This window comes from Harpia harpyja, chromosome 14 (genome assembly GCF_026419915.1).
Source record: "Harpia harpyja isolate bHarHar1 chromosome 14, bHarHar1 primary haplotype, whole genome shotgun sequence".
Lineage (NCBI taxonomy): Eukaryota > Metazoa > Chordata > Aves > Accipitriformes > Accipitridae > Harpia > Harpia harpyja.
This window is the reverse complement of record NC_068953.1, coordinates 13,333,186-13,359,313: the sequence shown is the minus strand read 5'-3', so window position 1 is coordinate 13,359,313 and position 26,128 is coordinate 13,333,186. Positions and strand designations below refer to the sequence as shown.

General features: G+C 47.8%; 1 protein-coding gene across 1 annotated transcript in view; it reads left to right on the top strand.

Moving 5' to 3' along the window:
• The window catches only part of DNAH9 (dynein axonemal heavy chain 9), a 210,216-nt gene that overhangs the window by 19,054 nt on the left and 165,034 nt on the right, over positions 1-26,128 (top strand). Inside the window, exons 11-25 of the mRNA XM_052808369.1 lie at positions 1,109-1,177; positions 2,402-2,528; positions 5,054-5,309; positions 6,563-6,804; positions 9,822-9,957; positions 11,049-11,245; positions 11,341-11,765; positions 13,411-13,633; positions 15,952-16,118; positions 16,485-17,355; positions 19,295-19,425; positions 20,557-20,683; positions 23,615-23,767; positions 24,764-24,889; positions 25,572-25,811. Of these exons, the coding sequence (XP_052664329.1) occupies positions 1,109-1,177; positions 2,402-2,528; positions 5,054-5,309; positions 6,563-6,804; positions 9,822-9,957; positions 11,049-11,245; positions 11,341-11,765; positions 13,411-13,633; positions 15,952-16,118; positions 16,485-17,355; positions 19,295-19,425; positions 20,557-20,683; positions 23,615-23,767; positions 24,764-24,889; positions 25,572-25,811 (3,490 nt within the window). The remainder of the gene's footprint in view (positions 1-1,108; positions 1,178-2,401; positions 2,529-5,053; positions 5,310-6,562; positions 6,805-9,821; positions 9,958-11,048; positions 11,246-11,340; positions 11,766-13,410; positions 13,634-15,951; positions 16,119-16,484; positions 17,356-19,294; positions 19,426-20,556; positions 20,684-23,614; positions 23,768-24,763; positions 24,890-25,571; positions 25,812-26,128) is intronic.

Here is a 26,128-nt window from a genome sequence, read left to right as displayed (position 1 = left end):
TACATCTCATGGCACCATATGAGACAGCATTTAAGAGACTTGTAAGCAAAGCAGTGTTGGACTTAGGACAACTAAAGGTGTATTCTGCAGCAGTAAAGACATCAGGGCAGTGAAACAAGCTCTTGGACCGTTCCCAGCACAGAGCCCAAGTTACCATGTCTGGTTTGAATCTGAATGGCAAATTTTGTAAACCATGAAGAAGGACCCAGATCTGCATTTTGCATTGATTTTCTTTCCTCTGTTTAGAGCAGTTAATAACATGCCCTGCAGCAGGGCTGACGTGATGCTCTTTCCTACGTGCAACTTGAAAGGGAAAAAGGATTAAAAAGGAAAAACGAAGATGGTTTTGCTGGGGTTTGCTTAGAGGACTTGTTTACTTCCAGAAGGATTGATCAGCACTTGCCCAGTGGTGACTGTTCAGGCACTCCCTTTGCTAACTTTTGTTTAAGTTAATTCAGGTTTTGTCAAAATGTCCTCCAAAATCAAGAACCATTTTCAGGAAAACTTGGATATTGTAGATGGAACAGTGGGGAAAAGATAGCCTGATAGGAATTACTCTGGCCGGCTGCCTCCCTGGGTTCGGAGGCAGTTGTACAGCCCAGGCAGCGTGGCCAGGGTTTTGCCTCCCACGCTCTGGGATGCCTTTGCTCTTCACTGCCCCTACGGTTTGAGGGGCACAAGTTTGGCACTGCAAAGAGTCGCATCTACCAGAAGCCACATGCTGCTTCCTTCTGAGCCTCTTTGATCTTAGAAAGTGCTGGCTGATAAGCAGAGATTGCCATGCTCTGTGCAAATACGGAGTGTGAAACTGGGAGGTTTAGGTATGTTAAAGAGACCAGTATTCCTCCAGCAGCACTGAGCCCTTCTTCCCCCCCCAGGATGTGGTTCCCATTTTGCAGGTTGCCATGCAAACACCCGAGAGAGTGCACTGGGGCTTGGATAGCCTTTGTGCAGTGAAATGATTTTTAGGTGATGTGGTGGGGCTGAAATCCAAGGTCCCCATTCAGAGTCTGCCTGTAGACTGGTGGGTGATCTTGGGAAGGGGTAAATACAGACTACAGCCTCACAGAGCTAAATGTAATGCTGAGCTTGTCTGTTGTGCTACCAGCTGCTTGGACTCTGCTGAAGGAAGAAGGGTGATAGAGAAGTATGAAGAAATGATCCAGCTGCTTGACAGGTAAGTGGTGGCTGAGGCGAGGCTGTAACTGTATGAAGAAACATTCTCCTCCTCTAAGCCACCTTCCAGCACACTTGCCAGCCCGGGGCCTGGGAATGTCTCTTTCTAAGCCAGAGGGAATTTTCTGGTGGGAGAGGAGGAATCCTGTTGCTATATACCACAGTCTTTCTGTGGTGTCTCAAAATGAGAAGTTTGCATGGGAAGAAGAGCTGTGCAGCCTAGCAGAAACGTTAGAAAGAGCTTCTGTTGGATGTAGAAGCTGCTGTGGTAGAAAACCTGGGCTGACCAGAAGTCTCAATCCATTTGTGCCCATTCACAGAGTGTATTTACAGTGGCTGTAATGTGTATATTCCACAAGTTGGAGTGGGATTCATTGCCCCAGACTTAGTATGTTAATGTTTGGTAAATCTGAACTGGTTGTTCTGGGCTTTCCCTTGGGAAGAGCTACCTCCCCAGGAAGGAGATGTCTCTGCAGGGTCTGCTTTCTGTCAGCAATGAAGGGAGCTGAGACATCTGGCTGCTGGGTACCGCAGTGGAGTTGGAGGGAGCTCTGTTCCTCATTACCAAAACAAAGGCTGAGTAATTATGGTGCAGCCTTTCAGAAGGGAGCAGACCAACAGAGGATCCCCGGTGACTTCAACAGAGATGGTGTTTTCTGGGTGACATTTCCCAAAGTGCTCAAGTGATAACATGATTCAGAAGAGACTTTGTTGCTTGGGTGGTTGGGACTGTCCTTGACATGCAAGATACCAGGACCCGTATTCAGCCCTCTGTGTTTCCATCCCAAGTGGTGTCACTGAGCTCTTGAAGAGCTACACTTCCGTGAGGTCTCTCTGCAGTGACTCTGAGAGAAGTGAGGGCAACTGCATCCATCCTGGGCATTTGTATGGGTTTAGGCACCCATCCTGCTTAGATGCTTTGGAAATGCCCAGTAGCTGCTTAGCTATTACTTTAGGCTAAATGCTTTTGAAAGTCTGTCTCCAAATCTGAATCCTCTGCTAAAGATGGTGCTTGAGAGATCTTTGCCCTTCCGACTTGATGCTGTCACTATTTTTCGGGTGTTTGTCTTTGAAGCCGTGTTGTTTATGGAGATGGCGTGGTTGGGTTTTTAATATTCCTTCATGTTCTTCAGTCCTCAGAAGTGGACTTGGCTTTCATTTGGTTATATGCCTTGGTCTGCTGGCTTGGTAGCTACATGGTGGATGTTTTGTTTTTTTCTGGCAGGTATCAGGAAAAGCTCTATGTAGGCTGGTCCCAGACAGTCTCTGAAAAATCACAGTACAACCTCACTCAACCGCTCATCCGTCGAGATCCAGAAACCAAACTGATCACGGTCAATTTTGATCCCCAGGTAAAAACTGCTGCCATTTAACTTTCCTGCCTGCCTGTGGGCATGTCTCCAAGCTGTGTGCCCCACTGTGCATGGGAGGTCTGGTGGGATTGGTACTAGATCTGTTCTGCTGAGGCCTATGGAGCCCCTTCTGTGGTGGGTAACATGAATTTACCGTCCTCTTTGTGGGGTCTATGTCCTGGGAAAATGTCAGGATTACAGTTTAAGCAGAGCAAATTCTAGTTAAAGCCAGTGGCAGAAAGTCCCTCAGCAGCCAGATGTTTAACTGGTGTGAACATCTCCGGACCAGATTTGATACTGGTGTGGGGAGTGTTGGGGCATCATCTACAGAGGTGGGTTCGTGTTATGTGTACCTGAAATCTGAGCTTCCTGAAGGGGTATAAAAATTCCAGGAAAGGTTTGTTTTGTTACTCCAATGTTGTGGCTGTTGGATTTCCTTTATTGCAGTGCGTGAGGCTTACTTCAGATTTAAGATCTTTTCTCTGTCCCCTAGAGCTCCCCTAAAGCCTGTCTCCAGCACAGGGAGGATTTAACATCCACCTCACCCAAAGCAGAAGCAGGGGTCCAAGCCAGCAGTGTGCATAGATGGACTGAAATCTCCTGGGGCCTGGTGGGAGCCAGGGTCTGTCAATTGCAAAAGGGCCATTTGCTGGGGAGGTTCTGAATCTCAGTGGCCTGGGAAACGCTGGCATCAAAAACTTTCCCTGTTCCGTGGGGCATGCTGCTGTTAAAGGAAAGTGTTTAGGTTTTAGAGCTCATTCAAGCTTTGCCCTCAGTCAAAGGATTTGTCCATCTCCTTGGAAGCTCCTTGCTAGGTAGGAGCCAAATGGCCCCAGGGGATGTTTTCAACCCTTCACCCTGGTGACAGGATTTGGAGCCTGTGATGTGCTGAGCATGCCTGTTCTCAGCTCCAGTCTTTGAGTGCTTCTGCACTGCTCTTCTCAGCTTTCCATACTGAGGACTGCCTGATGTCCTCGAGTGCCTGCTTAGCAGCCCTTCATGCCCTCCAGAATAGGTAGGAGTACCTCATGTTGCCTAGAGGGAAGATGTATTTGCAACCCTTTGGCATGGAAGACTTCCAGAGCTCACCTTCCATGGAGGAGAGGGAAAGAGGGGGAGACACCCTTGACCCCATGCTGCGGATGTCCCAGACATTCCAGTGCAAAGAAGGGAGGGGAGCTTGGTTCTATCTTGCTTGCCCTCTTGCTCCCTCAGTCCCCTGGTTTAATCTTTCCTCCCACCCCATCCTCTTCCTTCCACCTTTCCAGAGTGCCCCCTACACCCTTCTTCAGCCCTTCTTTCTTTCCTCTTCTTGTCCTTGTGTTCATTGTCACTTTAGTATTGTAGGTGCTCAGAGTGTTATGACTTATCTTCCTGACTTGCATTGCATGTTCCTCCCCTTTGCTGTCCCTGCAAAGGGAGCATGCTTCCCAGGTGCCTTGGTCAGTTCTTCTGGATGTTGGGTTTTGGCTAACATCAGGCAGTGGTGGAGAGGTTTCACTAACCCCTGTCTGTCACCCAGGGCAGTGACAAAGGCTCCTGGCCATGCAGTCCCAGTACTTGTGGCTTCACCTGCTTCTGTTCATACCTGGAGCTTTCCAGTTTTCCTATCAAAAATAGGGGCACGGAACTGGGACCAGAGGGCATGAATGGGATGAGATCAGAGAGAGATTTCTTCCCCACATCTTTACAGGAAGGGATGATACAATCTGCCAGCCTAAGGGAAGGGTGATTTTTAGGGTAAGCTTAGCTGCAGCCAGGAGTGGTCCTCACCCCTGCCATTGCCCATACAATGTACCGAACTTCTGTCACCCTGCCAATATGTGCAGTTCCAGGAGCATTTTACATCTCACTAGCCACTAAACTGAGCAAATATTTTTAGTCTTAGAAGTGATACATCGCACTGGAAGACCTTGCTGCTCCCTTTGTTACAGGGACTCATTTATACTTGGGTTTATAATTTAATAATCCCTCTCAGTCTGGTCCCATCACAACTCAAACACGCACTGCCACTGAGTGCTTTTAGTTGAGCTGGGAGAAGTGTCCAGCAGAAATCTTTGGTGGAAGGTAACCACAGGAGGATTTGAGTCACTGAGTTTGGAGCCATATTTTTTAATTTTTTTTTTTATGCCAGTCAGCCCAGCAAACCAACAGAACTGGGGCCTTATTATCTTTCACTTAGATAATTGCTAAGCTCTGCTTGCAAGCACGGTATTGCTGAAAGACTCTATTGATGAGGATAGCTGAGAGGACCAGAGATCATCATGGCTTTTAGAGGCTGCCTAGAGTTTGCTGGCTGCGTAGTGAACAGAGCTGTCTGTCTTTGGTTGGGAAGAAAACCAGAGGCAAAGATCAATGAGAGACAGATGGTATGGACTAGGAGGTGTCCAGGCCCTTTTCAGAGCATGCTGTTTTGTGAATAAAACAGCAGGAAGCCCCTAAGATGGTCAGAATTGATTGGAGAGTGTCTGCCAGGTAAATGGGGAGGATTGTCTCATGTTCAGCTCTCTGCCTTGTTTCTCCAGCTGGTTTCAGTGCTGAAGGAGGTGAGCTACCTGTCTAGCAGCCAGATGGGAGCCATCCCACTGACAGCGGCAGAAATCTATTCCTCCAAGGAATCATACCGGCAGATGGTGGCCAACTTGGAGCTGATGGTGAACAGATACAACAAGGTCCTGAAGACAGTCCTGGAGGTTGAATACCCTCTAATACAGGGGCAGCTGCAGGGTATTGACTTGAAGCTGAAAGAGGCAGAAGAAACACTGAACTGGAAGATGGAAGGTGAGCTAACTCTGTGTTAGGGGAAAAGAGTGCATACACTTGGGTCTCATCAGATTCCCCCATGTGCCCAACCTCCGTCACCCGGTTCTCAACTGCAGTTCCCAGTAGGGCAGGGAACTCTCCAGCAGAGCCAGCACTGGGGAGATGAAGGGTAGCCCACAGCTTGCCTGCTCCTTTCCACGTTCCCCTCATCTGCTGGGGCTGTGGACAAGATCCTGCTCCCTTCAGGTTCAGCCTGGGCTTTTGGGGAGGAGAAGCTGCCCTGTAAGCAGTGCCACCAAGGACCTGGCAAGTCTTGGGTTTGCAGGAGCTGGCAAGGCTGGGGTTGAAGCGTCTGCTCACTGCCTGTGCTGGCCTCCCTGTGCCAGCCCAAGTGACCCATTGTGTGCCTGTGTCCCCAAGGCACTGCTTTCTCACCCAGTTGTGCAAGGAATGGGAACCCCTGGCCCAGGCATCTGGTGCTGGGATGGACTTGTCCCACTGAGAGCCAGGGCCACCTTGTTTTCTTTTCCAGAAGGATGAAGTACTGCAGCTAGAGGTGGGTTTTGTGCACTGTGACTTTGGGATGATTTAACCAATGTTCTTGCTTGATCAGTTTTAACTGCAAAGCACAGCGGAGGAAGACAATTTGTTTCCTCTTGGTGAAAGCAAACTACTCACAGGTGGAATATATATTTCTGTCATCAAGCTTGTGGTATGCACAGGAACAAGTGTCCTCCCTTGGGAACATGCAAAGCAGAAGTCCTCACGCTGAAAAACTCTTTCTCCGTTGCACAATAAAGATGAAAGGATTTTCCTGCAGATGAATCCTAAGTTCCCTGCATCTAAATGCAGCCCTCAGTGGTACCTGGGGCTGGGGCAGCCTGTGTGTTAGGGCTATGGGTCCCTGCTCTAGTGATGGTGGCAGCGACACTCAGCCTGATGTGCTCATCCTCCCCATGCTGCGCTCTCTGGTAGCAGTCAGTGGGAGATCAAACCTGGGTAGAGGGAAGTGGGAACTGTCAGACATCCCCACAGTGGTGGTACTCCTGGCTGAAAGCACAGACTGTGGCTGTCCATACCATGGCTTGTTGGGGTAGGAGGGAGCTAGAATTGGCTCTGTTGGTCAAGGTGGTAAGTCTTATGCGTTAATGATGGGTGAGAAATACATGAGACCACGGGGAAAAAGTCAGAGGCTGGCCTTAAGGAGGGTGCACAAGAGCTCGGCCTAGCAACTCTGAAAACAAATAGTCAATCATCTCATTTTTTACCAGGTGTCTGGGATGACATCTCCATGGTGATGTATGGTGTCCGTGACCTCGAACGGAGGATACAGAAAGCCAAAAACAATGTTGAGGAGATCCAGACCATCGTGCAATCATGGGTGTCACCCATATTTGAGAGGAAAGATTGTAAAAGAGAATCACTGCTAAGCCTAGAGGACTGTCAGGACCGTCTGGAAAGGCGTTACAGCCTTGTCAGAGAGTCAGGGCAGAGGATTCATTCGCTGGTGAAGGTGAGGGGGGACCTTCTCCGGGCATTTGTTGGCTTTTCATAGGCTCTGTGTGTCTCTCCAGTCTGGTGAAAATGTCCAGAACTGTTTCACCATAAAATTAACTCCCTTAACTCATTTGAAAATCTTACCCAGTGTTAATTAACGATAGCTTTGATGAGTGAGCTGGTATGGCTGTGTGGTGTGGGGCTGCTGGCTGGGCACCGCTGGGCACCCAGTTCAGGGCAGGAACAGGAGCAGCTGCAGCCCAGTGAAGGAGTCTGGCTCCCAGTCCTGGCTGTTGTGGAGCCACTAGAGGGGAGCCGTGCATCAGGCTTTGGGATCCTGCTCAGAGGAAAAATCCCCCTCCGAAATATTAACCTGAAAAAATAGAGAGGCAGCTAGCTGTGACTGACCTTTCTGTTTCAGACTTTTGTCCCTCTGTGGGAGCAGGAGGTGACGCTGACAGTCCAGGATGAAGCTGAGTGACAGGAGAATAGTTGCTGTCCGAAACCTTGGTGCTTTCCAGTGGCTTTGCCAGAGCTGAGAGTCCTCTTTGCAGGCCAGGAGAAAGCCCAAAGCTCTGCTCCTAACCTGTCTGGAGCAAGGTGTTATGCATGTCAGGGGCGGCACCTTGGCCTGGAGGGAGATGGATTTTAGATCCAGCCCTCTCCTGAGGGTCACCATCTGGCCTTGGACTCTGGAGAGAACCAGCTGACCCTCTCTGGGACACTGAGCTCTTGTTGCTCACCTTACCTTGCTATCTGCAGTCAGCCCTGGACCTCTAACCCCCTTCTCTGCACACTGAAACCGTGGTGATGATTTTACTATGCTCATGTTGTTCTGCTGCCTCAACTGTAACAGGCTCAGCCACCTCCAGCTACCACCCAAAAGACCAGGGTACTTGCTAGATTGGCCAAGGAGAATATGGGGTTGTTGTCATGGCAGGAGGGCTGGCACCACTGGTGTGGTGGCACTGCCAATGCTGCTCACAGGGGCAGGACCAACTGCAAAGCAGCATGAAGCTCCTGGGGAGGGAAAGGCACCATGGCCCAAAATGGGGTGTCCCCATGCCTCTGTCCTGTTGTACTGGTCAAACCTGGAAGAGCAGCAGCAGAGGGGCCAAGAGCTGGTCTGCTGGGCTTCCTTTGGTAGTTCAAGTCTTCCTGGGGGCAGGTGAGTCTCGAGGCTGCTGAGAGAAGCACAGTGAGGGTTTGGGTACGTGCACCAACAGGCAAAGGCAGGACAGCTAGATGCTGGCTTTCATTGCTCTTCTTTCACCAGGATGAGGCCTCTGGAGTAAAGGCTCAGTAAAACACCAGTAACAAGGGGACATTATCAAATACAAGGACAGGGAATAATGAAGGAGGGGGTGCTTTCAGGTAGGCATTCCCACAGAGTTCATTCCTATGAAGTTCCCCTTTCTCTCACGTCAGCAAAACGCAGCCGGGGTGAGTCTGCAAGGGGCCAGAGCCCTGGCTTGCTCTGTTGAGAGTTTAAGCACCCAGCTATGACGTGTCAAGTTGGGGAGCAGCAACTTTGGGTTGACTCAAGCCCAACTGGCAATGCTGCTCTCATGCGTGCCAAGCTGCCATGTCAGCGCTGGGAATAGCACCCTCTCCTGTGCCCCCATACATGAAACGCTGCCAACGTTGACCCCCCAGCAACAGACAGTGTGTGTTGATTTCTGCTCACTGCAAGCTGGACCTTTTTTTTGGAACTGTGCCTGTGTTAAGAGCCCTTGGCAGGCTTAGGAGAAGGACCACTCAGAGGGCATAGCAAGGCAGGGGACAGGATCACAGCAGAGCCTGGGAGGCTGCTTGGAAGGTGCAGGGAGTGGGTACGCAGCCTGGCCTTGTTGGGATGGAAAGACTAAACCCAGGAAGTGTCTTGAGTACTGTGTTCAGTTTTGGGCCCCTCACTGCAGGAAAGACATTGGGGTGCTGGTGCATGTCCAGAGAAGAGCAAGTTGGTGAGGGGCCTGGAGCACAAGTCTTACCAGGAGCGGCTGAGGGAGCTGGGGCTGTTTAGCTTAGAGAAGAGGAGGCTGAGGGGAGACCTTATTGCTCTCTACAACTACCTGAAGGGGGTTGTAGTGAGGTGGGTGCTGGTCTCTTCTGTCAGGTGGCTGGAGATAGGACGAGAGGAGATGGCCTCAAGTTGTGGCAAGGGTGATTTAGGTTAGATATTAGGAAAAATTTCTTTACTGAAAGGGTTGTCAGGCATTGGAACAGGCTGCCCAGGGAAGTGGTTGAGTCACCATCCCTGGAGGTATTCAGAATGCGCATAGATGGGGTACTCCAGAACATGGTTTAGTGGGCATGGTTGATGGTTGGACTCGATGATCTTGAAGGTCTTTTCCAACCTAAATGATTCTATGATTCTATGATTCTATAGGATGGGTCCCTCCTATGACCCAGAAAACCCTGAATTTCCTGACTGGGAGCTTCCCTGGAAGAAGGGATCACAATAAGCTGAGCAGGGACGCTGTTAGCCAACCCTTTGTCTTCTGATCCCAATCTTTATCTGTTTTCACATGGTTTATTTAAAAACCATTTCTTGGATTTAAAAGTTCTCTGGTCTTGAGATAACCATTTGTAGGGCAGAGGTGTAAGCAGTCCACTTTGAAGGCCTCATCCACTCAAGGTAACATTATGCGGGCCACCAGGGCTGGGTCTTCATGCATTGGGATGAGACTTTGAGACCCCTGAGTGCTCCCTGCCCCAGATGTGCAAAGCACCCTTGAGCCCTGTGGCCTCAGAGAAGAGGGAGGAGAACATGTCGCAGAGCTGCTAAGCCTCTTCTGCACTCCATTTTTACCTTGCAATTATTTTCAGTTGTTTCAGACAACAAAGCAGTCCTTGACAGAAGGAGCAAATTGTGGCCATGCCACTAGCAGCAACATCTGTCTGTCTGGTTTCCCATCCCCCCATGAGGCCGGTACCCATGTGCTCACTGGCATCAGTCCTTAGCTGTGGGCAGGTCTCTTGTGGGACAGACTCAGTCCCACTGTATTTGAAGGCATCTTCTTTTTCTTCCAGGAAAACCAGAGCCTTTTACTTGCAGACCCAGCATCTGATATCTGGAAGGCCTATGTGGATTATGTGGATGAGATAGTCCTGGACGGATTCTTCGCTGCCATTGAGTGCTCGCTCAAGTACCTCCTGGAAAACACAGGTGACTGCTGGTTCCTCTCCCCTGGTTGCGATGGCTGCTTCCGTCTCACCAAAGGGAAGTTTCTGTTTTGTGCTCTCCCTCATGCCTAAGAGTTGCTCTCTTCTTCCTGGCTTTCTGCTGTGCCTCTTGCACTGTCTACAGCAAGTGCTGTGGGAGCCTTCAGACAGGGTGGGTGACTCCATCCCCCAGTCACTGGAGCAAAGCATTGCTCAGGGGAAAGGATAGAGACAACTATGCACCATTTGCAGGGATTAATGGACAGAAAAAATTGAGGTGTCATCCCAAGTCTGTGCTTGGGCATCAGCCATCTCCCACCCTCGCATGCACAAAGCATCAAGGTGATGCAATCTTTCATTTGTGGGGAGTCTCAAGAGCTGGTTCTGCTGATGAAAGGCATGAAAGAAAAACCTCAGTCCCTGAGCATTAGTCCAGTGAAGAGATGAGATGGGTTCAGGAGTCACTAAATCAGACCTCCTGCTTAAGGCCACCATAGAGGTTCTTTCACACTGTTGAGAGCAACTTGTGTCCAGCTAAATCACATCTCCAGGAATGCTTCCCTCCTGGATGTGGAGGCACACTGAGTTGGAGAATTGCATCCAGTTCTTCACCATCTTGTTAAAAACATGCACATAATTTCACATTTGTATTTGGCTTCAGTTTCCAGTTGCTGCTTTTTTTTCATGCCTTTCTCCACTAAATTAAAGAGCCTCTTGGTTCCTGTTGTTTTTCTCCTCTGCAAGTACTTATGTGCTGTAATTGTTCAGCTCTCAGACTCCCTTTTGATTAGCTAAAGAGCCTGGTCTCTTTAAGGCTTTCCTCCACAGCAAATTTTCTGGTCTTTAATTCATGTGTGTCTCATCTGTTCTCCAGTATCTCCTATGCATACCAGAACATCAGCTAGTTTGCCAGCATCCCCTCCATCTTGTGTGCAGACACAATGTCACTGGACCCAGTGAGTAGGTGTCTGTGATCACACCTGCGTGGTGTCCCTGTGGGGCATGTGTGCATCTTGTGGTGGGATGTTAGTGGTGGCTCAAGATCAGTTTTCTCCCCTTGAAAAAGATCCTGGCATCTCTGTTCTTCCCTACCAGATCCCAAGGCAGGGCTCGCTCCCCTGTTTGAGGTGCAGCTGGTTTTGGTGATCCCAGATTTGATATTTCATCCCTCCTTGGACCCTGGCACAAACGATGGCTTCTATGACATGGTGGAAAGTCTTCTCAATGACATCTACCGGATCTCATCACTGGTGCCCAGGCTGGCCGAGCACAGTGGCTTCCCCCACTACCAGGTCCGTGGCTGTGGAGCTCCCTCATGCTATGTGGCAGTGAGGAGGTACCATGCTGCTCCTGCATCGCTGCGCTCTCTTCTCCTCTCTTATCCTAGGCCGACATGGAGGACATGGCTGATCTGGCTGACATGCGCCGTGACCTGATGGGACGTGTGCAGGCTGTGATGGTGGCCTGCTGCGATTACCGCAGTGCCTTCGACCACTACTCCTACCTCTATGGGGATGACAGAAAGGAGTTCTGCCGCCAGTTCCTCCTCTACGGGCACATCCTCACTGCTGCAGAAATTGAGGCCCATGGGGAGGACGGGGTCCCTGAGATGCCTCCCACACTGCAGCAGTTCAGAGAGCAGATCGACTCCTATGAGAAGATCTATGAGGAGGTGAATTGCATTGAGCCCATCAGCATCTTCCAGAGCTGGATGAAAGTTGATGCTCGGCCTTTCAAGGCGTCCTTGCTGAATGTGATTAAGAGGTGGAGCTTGGTGTTCAAGCAGCATCTCATGGACCATGTCACGCACAGGTAAGAGCTGTTCCTGCCTCCTCTCCCTGGGACCTTTGCTGACCAAAGGGGGTTTCTCTTGTCTTGGCTGGGCTTTATTGTTTCACATTGATAACCAATAGGTTAATACAGGAGCAAGAGAAGGGGGCCCATACTGCATGCCAACTCCATCACATCCCCTGTATCTTCCATCCCCTGGTCTTTGCTGGCGATTGGTACAGCTGAGCATGTAAAGTGGAAACAGTTATATGGACTTGGTACCATTGACATCCCACAAGCCGATGCTCCTGGGACCTGCTGTGTGGTGTTAGATAGGACGTCTGTTTGTCCGTTCATCCTGATCCAACTAATCTAATCTCTGCTAGGGCTCTGTGCTTACTTTGTTGAATTTGATATTAGCCATCAGTAAAGCTGCATTAATGCCATGAGATACTTGCTCTATTTCTAAATGCATCGCTCTTTTGAGTGCATTCTGTAAAAAAAAGTAATTCTGGTTGCCTGGCATGAGCAGTCATGGGGAGGTAGTTTCAAGGTTACAAAAAGGAGGAGTTCTGGATATAAGTTTTGAATTGACATGTATTCCCTGCTCTGAATAGCTGCTCAGTCCCCAGGTCTGTGCAGGACAATGTGTCAGGTGATTTATTTGAGTAGTTGCAACTGAAGCATCTTGGATGCTTACGAAGAAGTATTTATAGACATATGTAGTAGTGAAGGCTGCTGCATGAGGTGGATGATATGATCTTTTGTATTCTTTTCAGTACCATAATTATGTTACATAATTTCTTTGCAAAGAGGTTTTTGTGTAGCTTAGAATGGGCATTTAGAAGTTCTTATTAAGAGTCCCTGACTCAGCAGTTTAGTCTTTATTAGGTGAGGTATTTAAGGATACATTTTGGCCAAGCAGCATCCACAGAATTTAAGTGGTCACTTAAAAAGTAAGTGTTTTGAGAAGAGGAGAATGACTGTGCTTGAAGGCACCAGAGATCCAGGAGACCATCATGCCTCTGCTGACAGTGCCTAGTAGCTGGCAAGATTAAGAACAGGGTAAGCAGGTAGGGAAACTTCCCCCAAATACTCTCCTTGTATCTAACTATTTATAACTCATGGACTTTGAGAGGCAGGGGTCATGCGTTTGTATTTAAAGACCTGGATGGATTTTTTTCTCCCACAAACGTTCGGTTGCTTTTCTGAACTGCTGTGAATTTTTATCATCTGCATCCTCCTGCAGCAGGGAGTTACCCTGTGAAATGAGGCAGTGTGTGAAGAAGAATCCCTGTTTGTTGTAGCTTTGCAACCTGCCAGGTTCATTTGGGGATCTTGAATTCCTGCATTGGAAGAGATGAGATGAAAACTGTCCTTTCAAACTCACTCTCTCCAGACCACTCCTGAGCTCACAGGTCTCCGTTATACTCCTTCTCAGATACCTTTTCTCCAACCTGAGAAGTCCCAACCTTTTTATCTGTTCTTTGCAGGAAGCTGTACCACATCTGTGGATTCCTTTGAGCACGAATCATGGTTCTGATGCCCTCAGCATGTTGCCATGCAATGGACAGGGTTAGCCAGGCCTTTCCCCTGTCCATGACAGTCCAGCTGCCTGGCATAAGGCTGATAATTATTTCAGTAGGAACTGCTCTCATTTTGTGCTTTCCTGCTTTGTGTTATATAGCTTGGCTGACCTTGACGAGTTCATAAAAACTGCCGATAAAGGTTTGAGCAAAAAGGTTGAAAAAGGCGATTATGATGGCTTGGTGGAGGTTATGGGTCATCTCCTAGCCGTTAAAGAAAGGCATAGTGTCGCCGATGCCATGTTTGAGCCCCTGAAGCAAACCATTGAACTGCTGAAGACATATGAGCAACAGCTGCCGGAGGAAGTCTATAAGCAACTGGAGGTGGGTGGAAACTTGTGGTGGGCACACCAATTTGCTGAGTAGCAGACGTCAAAGAGAGTGTGAGCTTGAGAGCATTGCAGGAATATTTAAGACCCCACTCCCTGTCATTAGAGGGCCTCAGTGGATAGTATTTTGCTATTGCAGGATGTGCCTTAATAGCTCTAAATTTTGGAGTTATATTGAGATTTTTCTTTTAAAGCAAAGATTAAGCCTTTTGTTATGTATGAAAAACATAGAATTGCCTGCTCCAACTCCCAGCGATTACTCTTGAAAAAAATTAATGCATTTTCAAATACATCTGTTAATTAGGTTGAATTATAATTATTTTTAAATAAGCCAGTTCTTGGCAACTGTGGAGATGGGAAGGATAATGTTGGCAGAGGAGTTGCCTTCTCATAGGACTTCAGTCCTTCACTGGGTCTGTAAGACCAAATCTGCTTGACCCAGAGGACATCACTGGGAGCAGGTTATGAAAGTACTTTGGCACCTTTCCACATCTGGCTCTGATGAATCAGGGGTTTGGGGGAAATTTTTTCTGGAAAGGAGACAATGAGATGGAGGTTAGAAAAGACTGCGAGGTGCCCAGCCAGCCTTGGGGAACAGGAGACAAGCACTGGCAACAGCCAAGATGTTACAGTGGAGAAGCGTGTGGCTACATGCTGATGGATATCCTATAGTCATGGGGTGCTGTGGGCAGAGGGGTCTGTGTAGAACACAAGGTTTAAAGCAGGAGCTTTTGGGGAGATGCTCCTGCCTTATGCACCTGTGCACCTTTCTCTGCTGCAGGCTTGCATGGGAGCTGAGTGGGGTTTAGCAATCCCCTAGTTTTCTGCTTGTGCAACCGTGATCCGTGGGTGGTTGGGTCACCAAATCTGGAATAGTTAAGGGTTCTAAAGATACCTAGGTTCCCAGAGACTCCCTGAAAACCAGGACAGCTGCATTACATGGATGCTCTGGCTGCTGCAACAGCTTCAGTCCAGCATAAAACTTGGTGCTGTGGGGAACCCAGCTCTGCTAATTCCTCTGCCTGAGAGGCACCTGTTTGGTGCCTGCTTGTGCAAGTACATTCAAACAACTGATTTATTTTTCTGATAGAAGAAATGAGGGATGCGGGGCAGCCATTCAGATGCAGGAGATAACAAAACAGTTTTGTTCTTTCTGGCAAGTGACAGCAACACGTAGTTGAATGATTCATTCACTCCTGTATATGGTGGGAAAACCAGAAATAAGTTTCTCTAGGTACTGCTCCCTCCATGGCTGTGAAGATGGATGGGCTGGAGCTGGTAGTCTGTGTGAGAAGGACAAGGAAGCAGCTCCATGTGTGCCCTGCTGTGGTCATGGATAGTGATTTCTATTGAGACTGGAGTATAAAGTGTCAGAAAGAGACCCGTCAGGAGGGACTGGCCCTGCTCTGGCCATCTCTGCTGCCTCAGAGCTGCCTCTAGGTTATTTCCCTTCTTTCCATAGTGTTGGTGGGTCTCCATTAATCTCCTCAACTATGTGAACTGGGATGAAAAGAAACCAAAGGCTTCCCTGTAGGCTTGCACAGTACATGGGGAAGTGGGCTTTCTGAGAGCAAAGTACTGGGACTTGAGGACAGCAGAGCCCTTGGCTGGTGTCAGTGTCTGGGCTGAGGATACAGCCCAAGAAGCCTAGTGAGAAGAAATAAAATCCCTTTTTGAAGAAAATCCCAGGTACAGAGGGTGGATTGTCAGCAGTGCTGCACACTTGCAGCTTGGATGCAGACCTGAGAAAGAAACCAGTCTTATTTACTACTAATATTATATACACAGGCTGGAGGGATTTGCCTCAGAGAGCTCTCTAGAAGCCCTTCTGGTATAACATCTTCTTCTGCTCTAAGAGCTGGCAGGAAGTTTCCCAGGATCTGTTTCTTAATTAGCTCTGGGAAGGCAGACAATCTGATGAGCTTGCATCCACAGCCCATCCTCCTGCCTTCAGCTACTCCCAGCAAGCTCTGGGTCCCACTGGGTTTGGTGTTAGGATCACTGTTCTCTCTCAAGCATGAACTATCCTGGGAACCCGGGATCTAGTCTGGAACCCTTCTTCTGAAGTTACTGAACATGTTTTTACAATCAGAGCAGTCAGTTATAAGGTCTCAGTCTTCATTAGTCTTCAAAATTGTGAATAACTGGTAAGTTTTATCCCAAATTGTGTGTTTAGCCTTTGCATCACAACAAAACTTCCTTACAGTTTTAGACATGGAATCTGTTGCTTTTCCTGTTCTGTGATTATCCATAAACAGATCAGATGCATTGCATAGCAAATACTGCCTACCAGCATTTAAATTTTGCTTCCAGGAGCTGCCAGAAAAATGGAACAATATAAAGAAGCTGGCGATAGCTGTGAAACAGCATGTGGCTCCTCTGCAGGCAAATGAAATGACAGTTCTGCGCAAGAGCTGTGCAGCGTTTGATGTTGAGCAGCACAGATTCAGAGAGCGATTTCGGAAAGAAGCACCGTTCAGGTATGGGCAAATTACAGCATCAGAGAAGCCCTGAGGAAAAAATGCTTTATGGGATCATCTCTGTGTGTCCTGAGGACATATGCTCAAGCCCTTGCATACATTTCCTACCTTCTTACAGTGTTGTATCTGTTGTGCCTGGGCTGTTTTGTCCCTGGGAACACTGTCCAGTGTTAGCAAGAGATTGAATTTGGATGCTGAGTGCACAATATCGCTTTAAGGTGGTGTCAGTAGTGCCATGTGGCTCTACCATCAATGTGTACTACAGACGTTTCATCTCTGCTTTGTCTCTTACAGGCACTGTTTGTTTTATGTTTTCTTTAGAAGTTGTTACAATATCACTTATGAAGAATAAACATTTCTTTCTAGGTTTGACACTGAAAAGCCTTATCAACTGCTGGATGCAAAGCACATTGAGATTAAACAAATGGAGTCAGCCATGACCTCGATTTATGAATCAGCTGGTCTGTTTGAAGTCATGGTGCCAGATTATAAACAACTGAAGCAGTGCAGAAGGGAGCTGTGTCTTCTCAAAGAGCTCTGGGATATGATCTCCCTTGTGAACACTAGCCTTGATGACTGGCAGACCACCAAATGGGTGGATATTAATGTGGAAAACATGGATCTGGAGTGTAGAAAGTTTGCAAGAGAGATTCGGAATTTGGATAAGGAAATGAGAGGATGGGATGCTTTCACCGGGCTGGACAGCAAGGTGAAGAACATGCTGACAGCTCTGAAAGCTGTGGCAGAACTTCAAAATCCTGCCATTAGAGAAAGACACTGGAATCAACTGATGCAAACAACAGGTGTGAGGTTTGTGATGGACTCAGACACCACGCTGGCTGACCTCCTGAAGCTCAACCTGCATAACTTTGAGGATGAGGTTCGTGGCATAGTGGACAAAGCAGTGCGAGAAATGAGTATGGAGAAAGTCCTGAAGGAGCTAAAAATGACTTGGAGCACCATGGAGTTTCAGTATGAGCCTCACCCCCGGACAAACGTCCCATTGCTGAAGTCAGATGAAGAACTCATTGAAACTTTAGAAGACAACCAGGTGCAGCTGCAGAATTTAATGACATCCAGATATATTGCTTTCTTCCTGGAGGAAGTGTCTGCATGGCAGAGGAAGCTGTCCACCGCGGACTCCGTCATTTCTCTCTGGTTCGAAGTGCAGCATACATGGTCTCACTTGGAGAGCATATTCATAGGCTCAGAAGATATACGGGCACAGCTTCCCAAGGTATGAAACCCCAAATCCTATTTTTCCTGTTTGGAAAGTGTTGAAGAAGAGCCTCCATTATACAAAATAGAGTTATCTATAATGCCAAGTTCTCCAAAGCAGGGCTTTTCTCCTGCTGCCTTGCTTTTTTGGAGGCTCCCTTAGTGCTATAGTAGTTTCCCTAGTGCTGCCCCAGGATGTTTTTGTACTGTAGGTTGTGCTTGAGCCATGCTGAGAAGCTGATTTTCTCCTCTCCACCACTGCATAGCAAATACAGAGTTCCTGGAGACTGAGCACGAAGCTGCTGGCTTCCTTCAGCGCTGCAGGCGTGTTCCCTTTCCTCAGAGGGAAGAGGACCGGGATAATTACTCAGACATTGCAAATCATCAAACCAGAGCTGGACCAGGCAGCTTTGGCAGCATCCCCTTCCCTGCCTTCAGCGCTGGTGAAGGGGGAGAGCAGCTGTTCTCCCACTCCTGCTTCAGAAAATGGAACAGAGTTGTCATTGGTGACCTCCTCAGGGGTGTCTTTGAGTCCAGCTTCCAGTCTTATTCCAGATTCCTTTGATTATTAAGAAAATCTTCCAAGCTTGTTCTTGGCCCTGCTGGACCGCTTGCAGCCGTGCTGAGGAACCTGCCTTTCACTCATGAGTGAACTGCAGTTGACTGTGTCACTGCCATCCCCATCCATGTGCAGCTTCACTGACAGCACTGCTGGGGTACTGACACCCAAGAGGGGGTGTGCACAGCCCAGTGACACCCAGACAATAGACCACCCTGTCACCATCCCTTCACTCTGGTCTTCTTGGGCTGTTCCTCCCTCTGCTTTGGAAAGCACTGGGCACACCTCACTTACTGGGCAATATATACAGGTGCTAATAACCAGTGCCCTGAAGGCTGTACTGTGTGCCAGCAAGCTGTTAATATCCAACAGCTATCTAATGGCATGTATGAAATCGCATCATGATTTAAATCTGCATCCTACTGGGCAGCTGTCTGCATCTCAATACTTGTCTGGCAGGTGGCACGAATCAGCAGCCTCTTCCCTTCCCTAGAAGAAAAGATGGAGCTCAAAGCCTCTGGAGGCTGAACCTCCTTGGGATGCATCCAGGGCTGGGGGAGGATGTGCTGGTAGGGCATGGGATGCACATCAGAAGCTGGCTACACAGCTTGCATGCAGGGAGGGGCTGAACCCTCCAGCCAGAGCCTTGCTACCGGGGCTGAACACAAGTTAATGTGGAAGTGTTACCAGGAAAGCTTGGAGCACTTTTATTCAGTGTCCTGGCTCACTCGGGAGGCCTGGCTTGGGACGAAGGGAGGAGGAGAGACATTTTGAACATAGCTTTTTTTATTCTTCACTGTTAACTCCAGAAATTCAGGGTCCCTGTAGGTGCAGAGCATAATTGTCAGCATGCTCCTCTGTTGCCAATGTGGGGTTTCCATGGCCTTACTCAAGGCAAGGAAGGGCTCTCCTCTGCAAGTGTCATCATACCCAGTTCAAGGATGGGCACTGGGACTCCTACATTGTAGCAAGAGGGGAAGAGACAACTCAAATGGAGTCGGTAGCCTTTCCCGCATATGGGAGCATGTCCTGCTGCTGTGGCCAGGGAAACTTGGTATTTCATCTGGACATGGGAGAGGAAGAGTTATGAGGAGACATTCAAAGGGGAATTCAGTCCCAAGAAAGTGGTTGGTCCTAGGCATTGGCTTCTGCATGGATCACTTTATCCACGACCCCTTTGGGATACAGTGAGAGGACGGCAAGTGCCCGATTGGAGACTTTTTTCAGGCACATGGCTGGAAGAGCCCTTCTGAAATGGTGGAGGGGGCCCTCTGCACTGGACAGGAGGCTCTCCTCAGACAGTCTTTCTCCTCAGTCCAAAGACAGCACCCAGAGGATGGGATCTTTTAGCACAAAATCAGTGTTTTACAGTGAATGTGTTCCCTTTATTGCTTTTTAGGACTCCAAGCGCTTTGAAGGGATTGATGTGGATTTTAAAGAACTGGCGTATGAAGCTCAGAAAACCCCAAATGTAATTGAGGCCACCAATAAACCAGGTCTGTCCCAACAACTGGAGGACATTCAGAGTAGGTAGGTAGAACTTCAAAAATCCCAGGATTTTGGCAGAGACTGGATCAGATGTAATAAGTTTGTTTACCCTGTGCTCCAAGGCTTTCTTCCTAGACTGTGCATTCCTTGCATTCACCAGTTGCAGCACTTCTGATCTTTCTTAAGTCTTTTTATTTGTGATCCATCACCCTGAGGCCCCCAAAGTGGAGTCTGGCTTTGCGTATGTGCAAATTCTCCTCCTGAATATTGATTTGCACACATACAAAGCTAAGCATTCAGCTGGTTTTAATAACACATGACCTCACTGCCACCCCAAATACAATGTCTTAAATATCTATTTAGCAGTCCAAGCAGGGATATCTGCAGCGAGCTGAGCCCATGTTCTTTAATTTACAAAATGATCTCTGCATGTATACGCTTGACACATAATATAACTAGACTCTCTGAGAAAGACCTTAGTGTCTTGAGATGGATACACTTCTCACTTAACATATGAGCTTGTCTACTTGGAACACACTTAAAAGTTAATATGATAGCTGTTGCATCAGTAATAACTATCCATTTAAAATAAAGATTTATTTTATTTTTTTAATCAGATAAGGCCAATGTTCCTCACAGAGGACATGTTATTTATGAACTTTGTAAGCTCAGCAGCAGTTTAGTATGAAACACTGAAAGATTCATTTTAGATCGGAGCAAACAAGTTTCCTTTCAGGCTTTGCAAACACAAAAAACTGAGTAGGTCTGAATCAGACTTTAAAATGTGGCTTATTAGAATAAAAGCAGTTATGGAAACTTTCATCCCAGTGTTAAATCACCTGTGGCAGTTATGAGCTTGTCTAAAACTGTGGGTCAAACTGCAAACCCTTGCTAGCCCCTTCTTCCACCTGTGTTTCTGCTAGTTTTTATGAGGCTTTTCTGACTCTTAGGCTGTTTAACCCTTGGGAGTAGAGAGAGATCTATGAGTTACTATGTGCTATGTTGATCTGTTTGGAAAATGCTGTAGAGGACCAGCCTACAGGCTCAGCTCATGTCTAGCATTTCCCCATGGTAGAGGAGAATCTGCTTGATAACCCAAACTGTGTAGCATGAAACCTGAAAGGATATTTACCCACCTGTCCTGGGCTCTGTTTATCTACTTTGTCTCCCCAGGTTGTCTCTGTGTGAGAAGGCTTTGGCTGAATATTTGGACATGAAGAGGTTGGCCTTTCCCAGATTTTACTTCATTTCTTCTGCAGATTTATTGGATATTCTTTCCAATGGCACCAACCCACAGCTGGTAAGCCTTGTACTGCATCACGTTTGCATTTTCCAGCTGTCAGTAATGTCATGGTGGAAGATGCTGTCTTGGGACTCTCCTGTAGCTTTTCCTTTCTTGAGTGCTTTTTCTCCCACCCTCACTTGGATTAATAATAATTCTTTCACAGCTGGCCTTCATCTGTCATCTTTGAAAGGCAACACGTGCACTGTATGTTGTCTGATCTAACCCTGGTAATACTTGCAGATGGTTCTAAAAGCATAGCACAGGGTAGAGCTATGTTTCTGATGCGATAAACACAGTGGTTTTGTTTCTGCTGGGATACAGTGAGGTTGGAGGAAACCATCTTTTCTTGAGGATCTCAGCCAAAACTTGTTGCCAACCTTGGATCCCCAACCTGGGATGTCACCAAACAGCATCTGCTGTTGAAAGAGCCACAGACTGGGCATTCAAATGTGGAAATGTTGACAACTGATGGCTTGGAGAGTTCCCTTTTTTTAGGCAGAAGAGGCATTTGCTAGTCAGCCACTTTTTCCTTCCCCCATACAAAGGCCTTTGGGATGTCCTGATTATAGGGGGAGAGAAGAGCACAACCTGAAAGAGGTAAGACAGCTGGTAGTCAGACAGTGGCTATGGCCAAGGCAAGCGAGTAGATCTCTTGGGTTGCCATCCACCCCTGTGCAGCTCAGTGGCCAGGCTGGGCATCTCACCTCCTGCCCTGGGCTTCTGTGCCATCTGACTGAGAAGGTTTCTCGTCTCCAGGCTGGGTTTCTAGGGACAGTGCCTGAATGCCAGGCATGGGAAAATCGCACCAAATATACCATTCCGCCTGTTGACTTTGGTGGATTGCTGGATCATCCTGTGGAGGAACTTGTAGTAACCTTCCTGTTTTAGGAAATGGCTTCACTGTGCTCTTCCCCCCATTGCCCAGAGGAGCACAGGCACTTCCTATCTCCCAGAGTTCAGAGGATTCAGTCTTGAAGTTGTTTTTCCATACAGAGCGTAGCAGCATTAGGGTTGATTATTAATGCTACAGGTGTTGCTGTCAGGAAACCTTGGCCACTTTGCCTGGCAAAGCTGTGCTCTGGCTGGTGTTGTTTGGGATGCATCATTTATCCTGAGGCTGGTATGTACAACCAATGAAAATGTTCACAGCAAATGGAGAGTGTTGGATAAGGAATGAATTCCTTATTCCATCTTTCAGTAGCGAGTAATCTCACCCTTTTTAAGCTTTTCATCATTTTCGTCGTTCAAGTGAGGACATGAATGGAGCAGGTTTGCATGTGCATTTGGAAATGCTGTTGTTTGCCTCTAAACTTTAACACTGCTCATATCTGTTTCTGCTGCTGGGTGATTTCAGCCCGCAGAGTATCATAAATACATAGTTGATTGATACTTAAAATGGAGAGTAAAAAAACACAGGAAGCAAAGAAAAGATGCTGTGTTGAAATGCTCTGTGGAGTAAGAAGAAATTCCTGGTGTTTTCTGTTATTCAAAACTATTTGCAGTAAAATCAAAGTAAATGTCAAGTAGGCTCATACATGGATATGGTCTCAGCCTTTCCGCTGTAGTTTCAAAGTCTGATCGTTCCTAAAGGAGGATTAAATACACAATGATATTATCTTCTTGAACTGGGTATTGAACTTGTGCAGATTCAGGTGTGCTCAGGGCTCTGGCGGCAGGATTGCACTAAGTGCTGGGGTATGTCTGAAGCCCTGCAGACTGGCCAGGGTCTGGGAATGGACAGTGGGGATTTATGAGCAGAAGCTTCTAGACATAAGAAAAGGTTTCTATGGTTTACTTAAGATTTGAAAGGAGATATGCTTACCAGGCGGGGTGCTGAGTGCCTTTTGCTTCTCGGAGGTACTTAGCACCTTCCAGGATTTGGCCCTGCTTGAATGTGCATAAGAAGACCACTGAGCTATATCCACCTGCAGGATAGCTTGAGAGAAGGAGTGTTGTAATCCTTTGTGAGTCAGTGAGTCAGAATTAAATGGACAAGTCCACCTGTCTTTCTGTGAAAGCATTAGAGCACCATGCATCATGGGCTGTTCTCATTTCTCATCCCACCCATGGGAGTCTGTCCACCCCCCTGTCTCTGGCTGTCACTGAGAGAGGCAGCTCCTGTCTGGGACTGCTTTGTGAGCTGACCCTTGCCATGGGAATGTCAGTCCTGGGAGAAGGCTGCCTTTGTTTGCAGTGGTATGTGCACACGCAGTGATGTATTTGTGTGTTATGTAGTGATCTGGAGCACTGGTGACCTGCTCAGCTCCCAGCAGGAAGGTGCCGATGTTGAGAGCCTGCAGCAGTGATGCTAGCATCTCCCTGCTGGCTTTTCAAACTCAGCTGGGTGTGAACAGGAAAGGACTGAATTATTCTTTTCCTTCTGTAAGAGCGCTTTCGGTCAAGATGGGTGTTTCGTAGGAGGCATGGGCAGTTGAGCTGTTTGTCATGGGTCTTGTGCAGAAATAAAGGTCTGTCTTCTCCATGGAGGAGAATTCAGGACTTCTCATTGGCACAGAATTGATTTCTAGTAGTGAAAAAACAGGAAGGTTCATAGTGAAGAAAACTCCACAGTGTGCTGAGAATAGGATGAGGTGGAGCAATGGCTAGAGACCTCTCATCACTACATGTAGGGAAATTTGGGCTAGGAGGTCATACAATGCTTGAATGTTTTCTGTGCTTTTGCCCTGTATGGGAGATTTCCCAGTGGAGAAATACGATCTATGAAGGCATGTCTGTTTTCTAAATGATGTAGAAGTAGGTGGAAGTATTGGGAGAGACAGCAAGATGCTTGCGTTGGCAGTATCCTGGCCATGTACGAGAAGGTGTGGTGCTACCAAGATGTCCAAGATCATGCTTTGTGAACATGATTATGCCTCTGACATATACAGTGATCTCCATTCTGCTTGTCCTGTCTCAGTTGCTTTTTTTATACAATTCCTTTTGCAGGTGCAACGTCATCTTTCCAAACTCTTTGACAATGTGGCCAAGATGAAATTCCAGCTGGACTCTGAGCAAAAGCCAACCAAGGTTGGCCTGGGAATGTACAGTAGAGAGGAAGAATATGTCAGCTTCAGTGAACCCTGTGACTGCAGCGGGCAGGTGAGAGGGAAGACCTTGTCTATCAAAACTGTCCAGTGGAGTCTGCTCTCCTGCCCCTTGTGTGGGCATCTGTTGCTAAGACACCACAGAGCTTCACTACTCTTCCTTTATGCGTGAGAATGGCTGGAAGAGGTAGTGTGTAATTTAATTCCTCCTTACGCCAGAGTCCTTGGTCCCACTCTGGATAGGTCCTTACTAAGGTGGGGCATAGGTGTCATAGTCCACTCTGGGAGAAAGAGCTGTGGCCTTTTTCTAACTAGGTTTTTTTATTAGAATTTTTCTCATGTTTTGAAGGTTAGTCTTACAGCTCGTTACAAATATCCCTGGTAAGGGAGGGGATGCAGATTGAAAATAGACTAAGCTATTCCATAGTACCTCTGTGTGGGTATCTTTTGAAAGAGAAGGCATTTCTTCCTGTTTTCCAAATCTTTCTTCTTTCATAGGATAAGTACAAAATGTAAGAATCAAGCTACTGCTCAGCTTATCTGTCCCTGTAGTTGCACCTTTCTCTATGGACTATTAGAGGAAGCTAAAGTACGTACTACCAGCTACTGAGCTCCCCGGTGATGGAGCTTGCTGCGTTTAAACTTATCTTCTCAGTGAGGACTTTGGAAATACTAAATTCAGCAGGAATTGTGTTCCCAAGTTTGGCAGCAGCTTCCTCTTGCTGCTGGCAGATTGTGCCCAAGTCCCATGAGTGATTCTGTCATGGTCTGGAGGTGGAATGCACCGAACCAAATTACTCATCAGTAGAGAGAGTACGTTTTGGTTTCTCCTGTAGCTGGAGTTCAGGAAAAATCTGCCTTGTATTCTTGGTGTCTGGAAATAGTTGCTAATCCTGCAGTACCAGAATTGGCTAAATCCACCCAGTCTGAAGGAGGCTGTGAGGCTTGTTTAACTCAAGAGTTGAGATGCTTTTCCCATTCCTATCTTCAGTAATTACCACAGGTGCTTAAGAAGAGCAAATGTGTTACTGTGATTTAATCTTTTCTTCAGGTTGAGGTCTGGCTGAATCATGTACTAGACAGCATGAGGGCTACTGTGAGAGATGAGATGACAGAAGCCGTCATGGCTTACGAGGAGAAGCCGAGGGAACAATGGCTCTTTGACTATCCTGCCCAGGTATCTGCCTGTGCTCCTCATTTCCACTCAGGCTGGCATGTGGGAAAGGCAGCTCTTGGCTTCCCCTTCAGTCCTGCCCTTCCCTTCTTTCAGTAATGGCCTCTAGCTGTGGGTGGGATGTTTCTGGCCTCCGCTGTGCTGTCCAGGAGGGAGGAAGGATGAGTTGTCCTTTATCCTGGCAATCTCCTGATGGAGTTCCCAGGCTGAGCAACATGCTCTGATTGGGGCTCCAGGGATGATATGCTCTTGGCTGGCTTACAGAGCTCGGGAACTTGGGCAGTGCCTGCTGCACCCCATGGGTGACGGGAAGTCTATACACCCAGAGGAGAGAGAGGTGCAGCAGAAAAACAAAGTGGTGAGGCCTAATGAGAGAAAAGAGCCCCTCAGATGCACCTCTGACAGCCTCATGGGCTTCAGCTCTTCCTTCTCTGCTGCGCCAGGCATGTGAAAGGTGCTGATTTACTAATAAGTAGCTGCTAAATGTGTCTACCGCTGATATGATGTTTTAAATGAATGTCATGGGGCAGATCCCTGTTGTCCTCTCTGCTGTGACTACTGTATGAAAAAATACTTAATTTCATGACACGGATACTTCATCCTTGATCTCCCTGTGGATCAGACACTCTTGAACGTAAAGAAGCTCTGGTGTTTTCCCTGATACTGAGCCAGCCCATTTCCCTAGGTGGCTCTTTCCTGCACCCAAATCTGGTGGACAACCGAGGTTGGGATTGCCTTCGCCAGGGTGGAGGAAGGCTACGAGAATGCGATGAAGGAATATCACAAGAAGCAAGTAACCCAGCTGAACGCCCTCGTTACCATGCTGATTGGGCAGCTCTCCAAGGGTGACAGGCAGAAAATCATGACTATATGCACCATTGATGTGCATGCTCGGGACGTGGTGGCAAAGATGATAGCGCAGAAGGTTTGTGTTCACAGCTCAACATGGTCCTGTGCTGGGTGTTGGAGCAGGGGTTACAGGACTGATAGACCAACCACAGGCCATTCAGATCACTGCCTGTCTCAGTGGGAGATAACAGGACTAAATTTACTTCTACAATGTTTCCGGTAAGGAGGCAGAAAGGCACCGTAAGCCTGCAGTGCTGCCCTGTATCACAGCCATGCAACACCAAGGGGCTTGTACTTGCCACATTCACACCAGGAGTGACAGTGTGGCCCTGTGTCCTGTTGCCAAGGCACGTGTTGGTGGATGATGGCGTTGTGTTGGGAGGCTGCTGGATG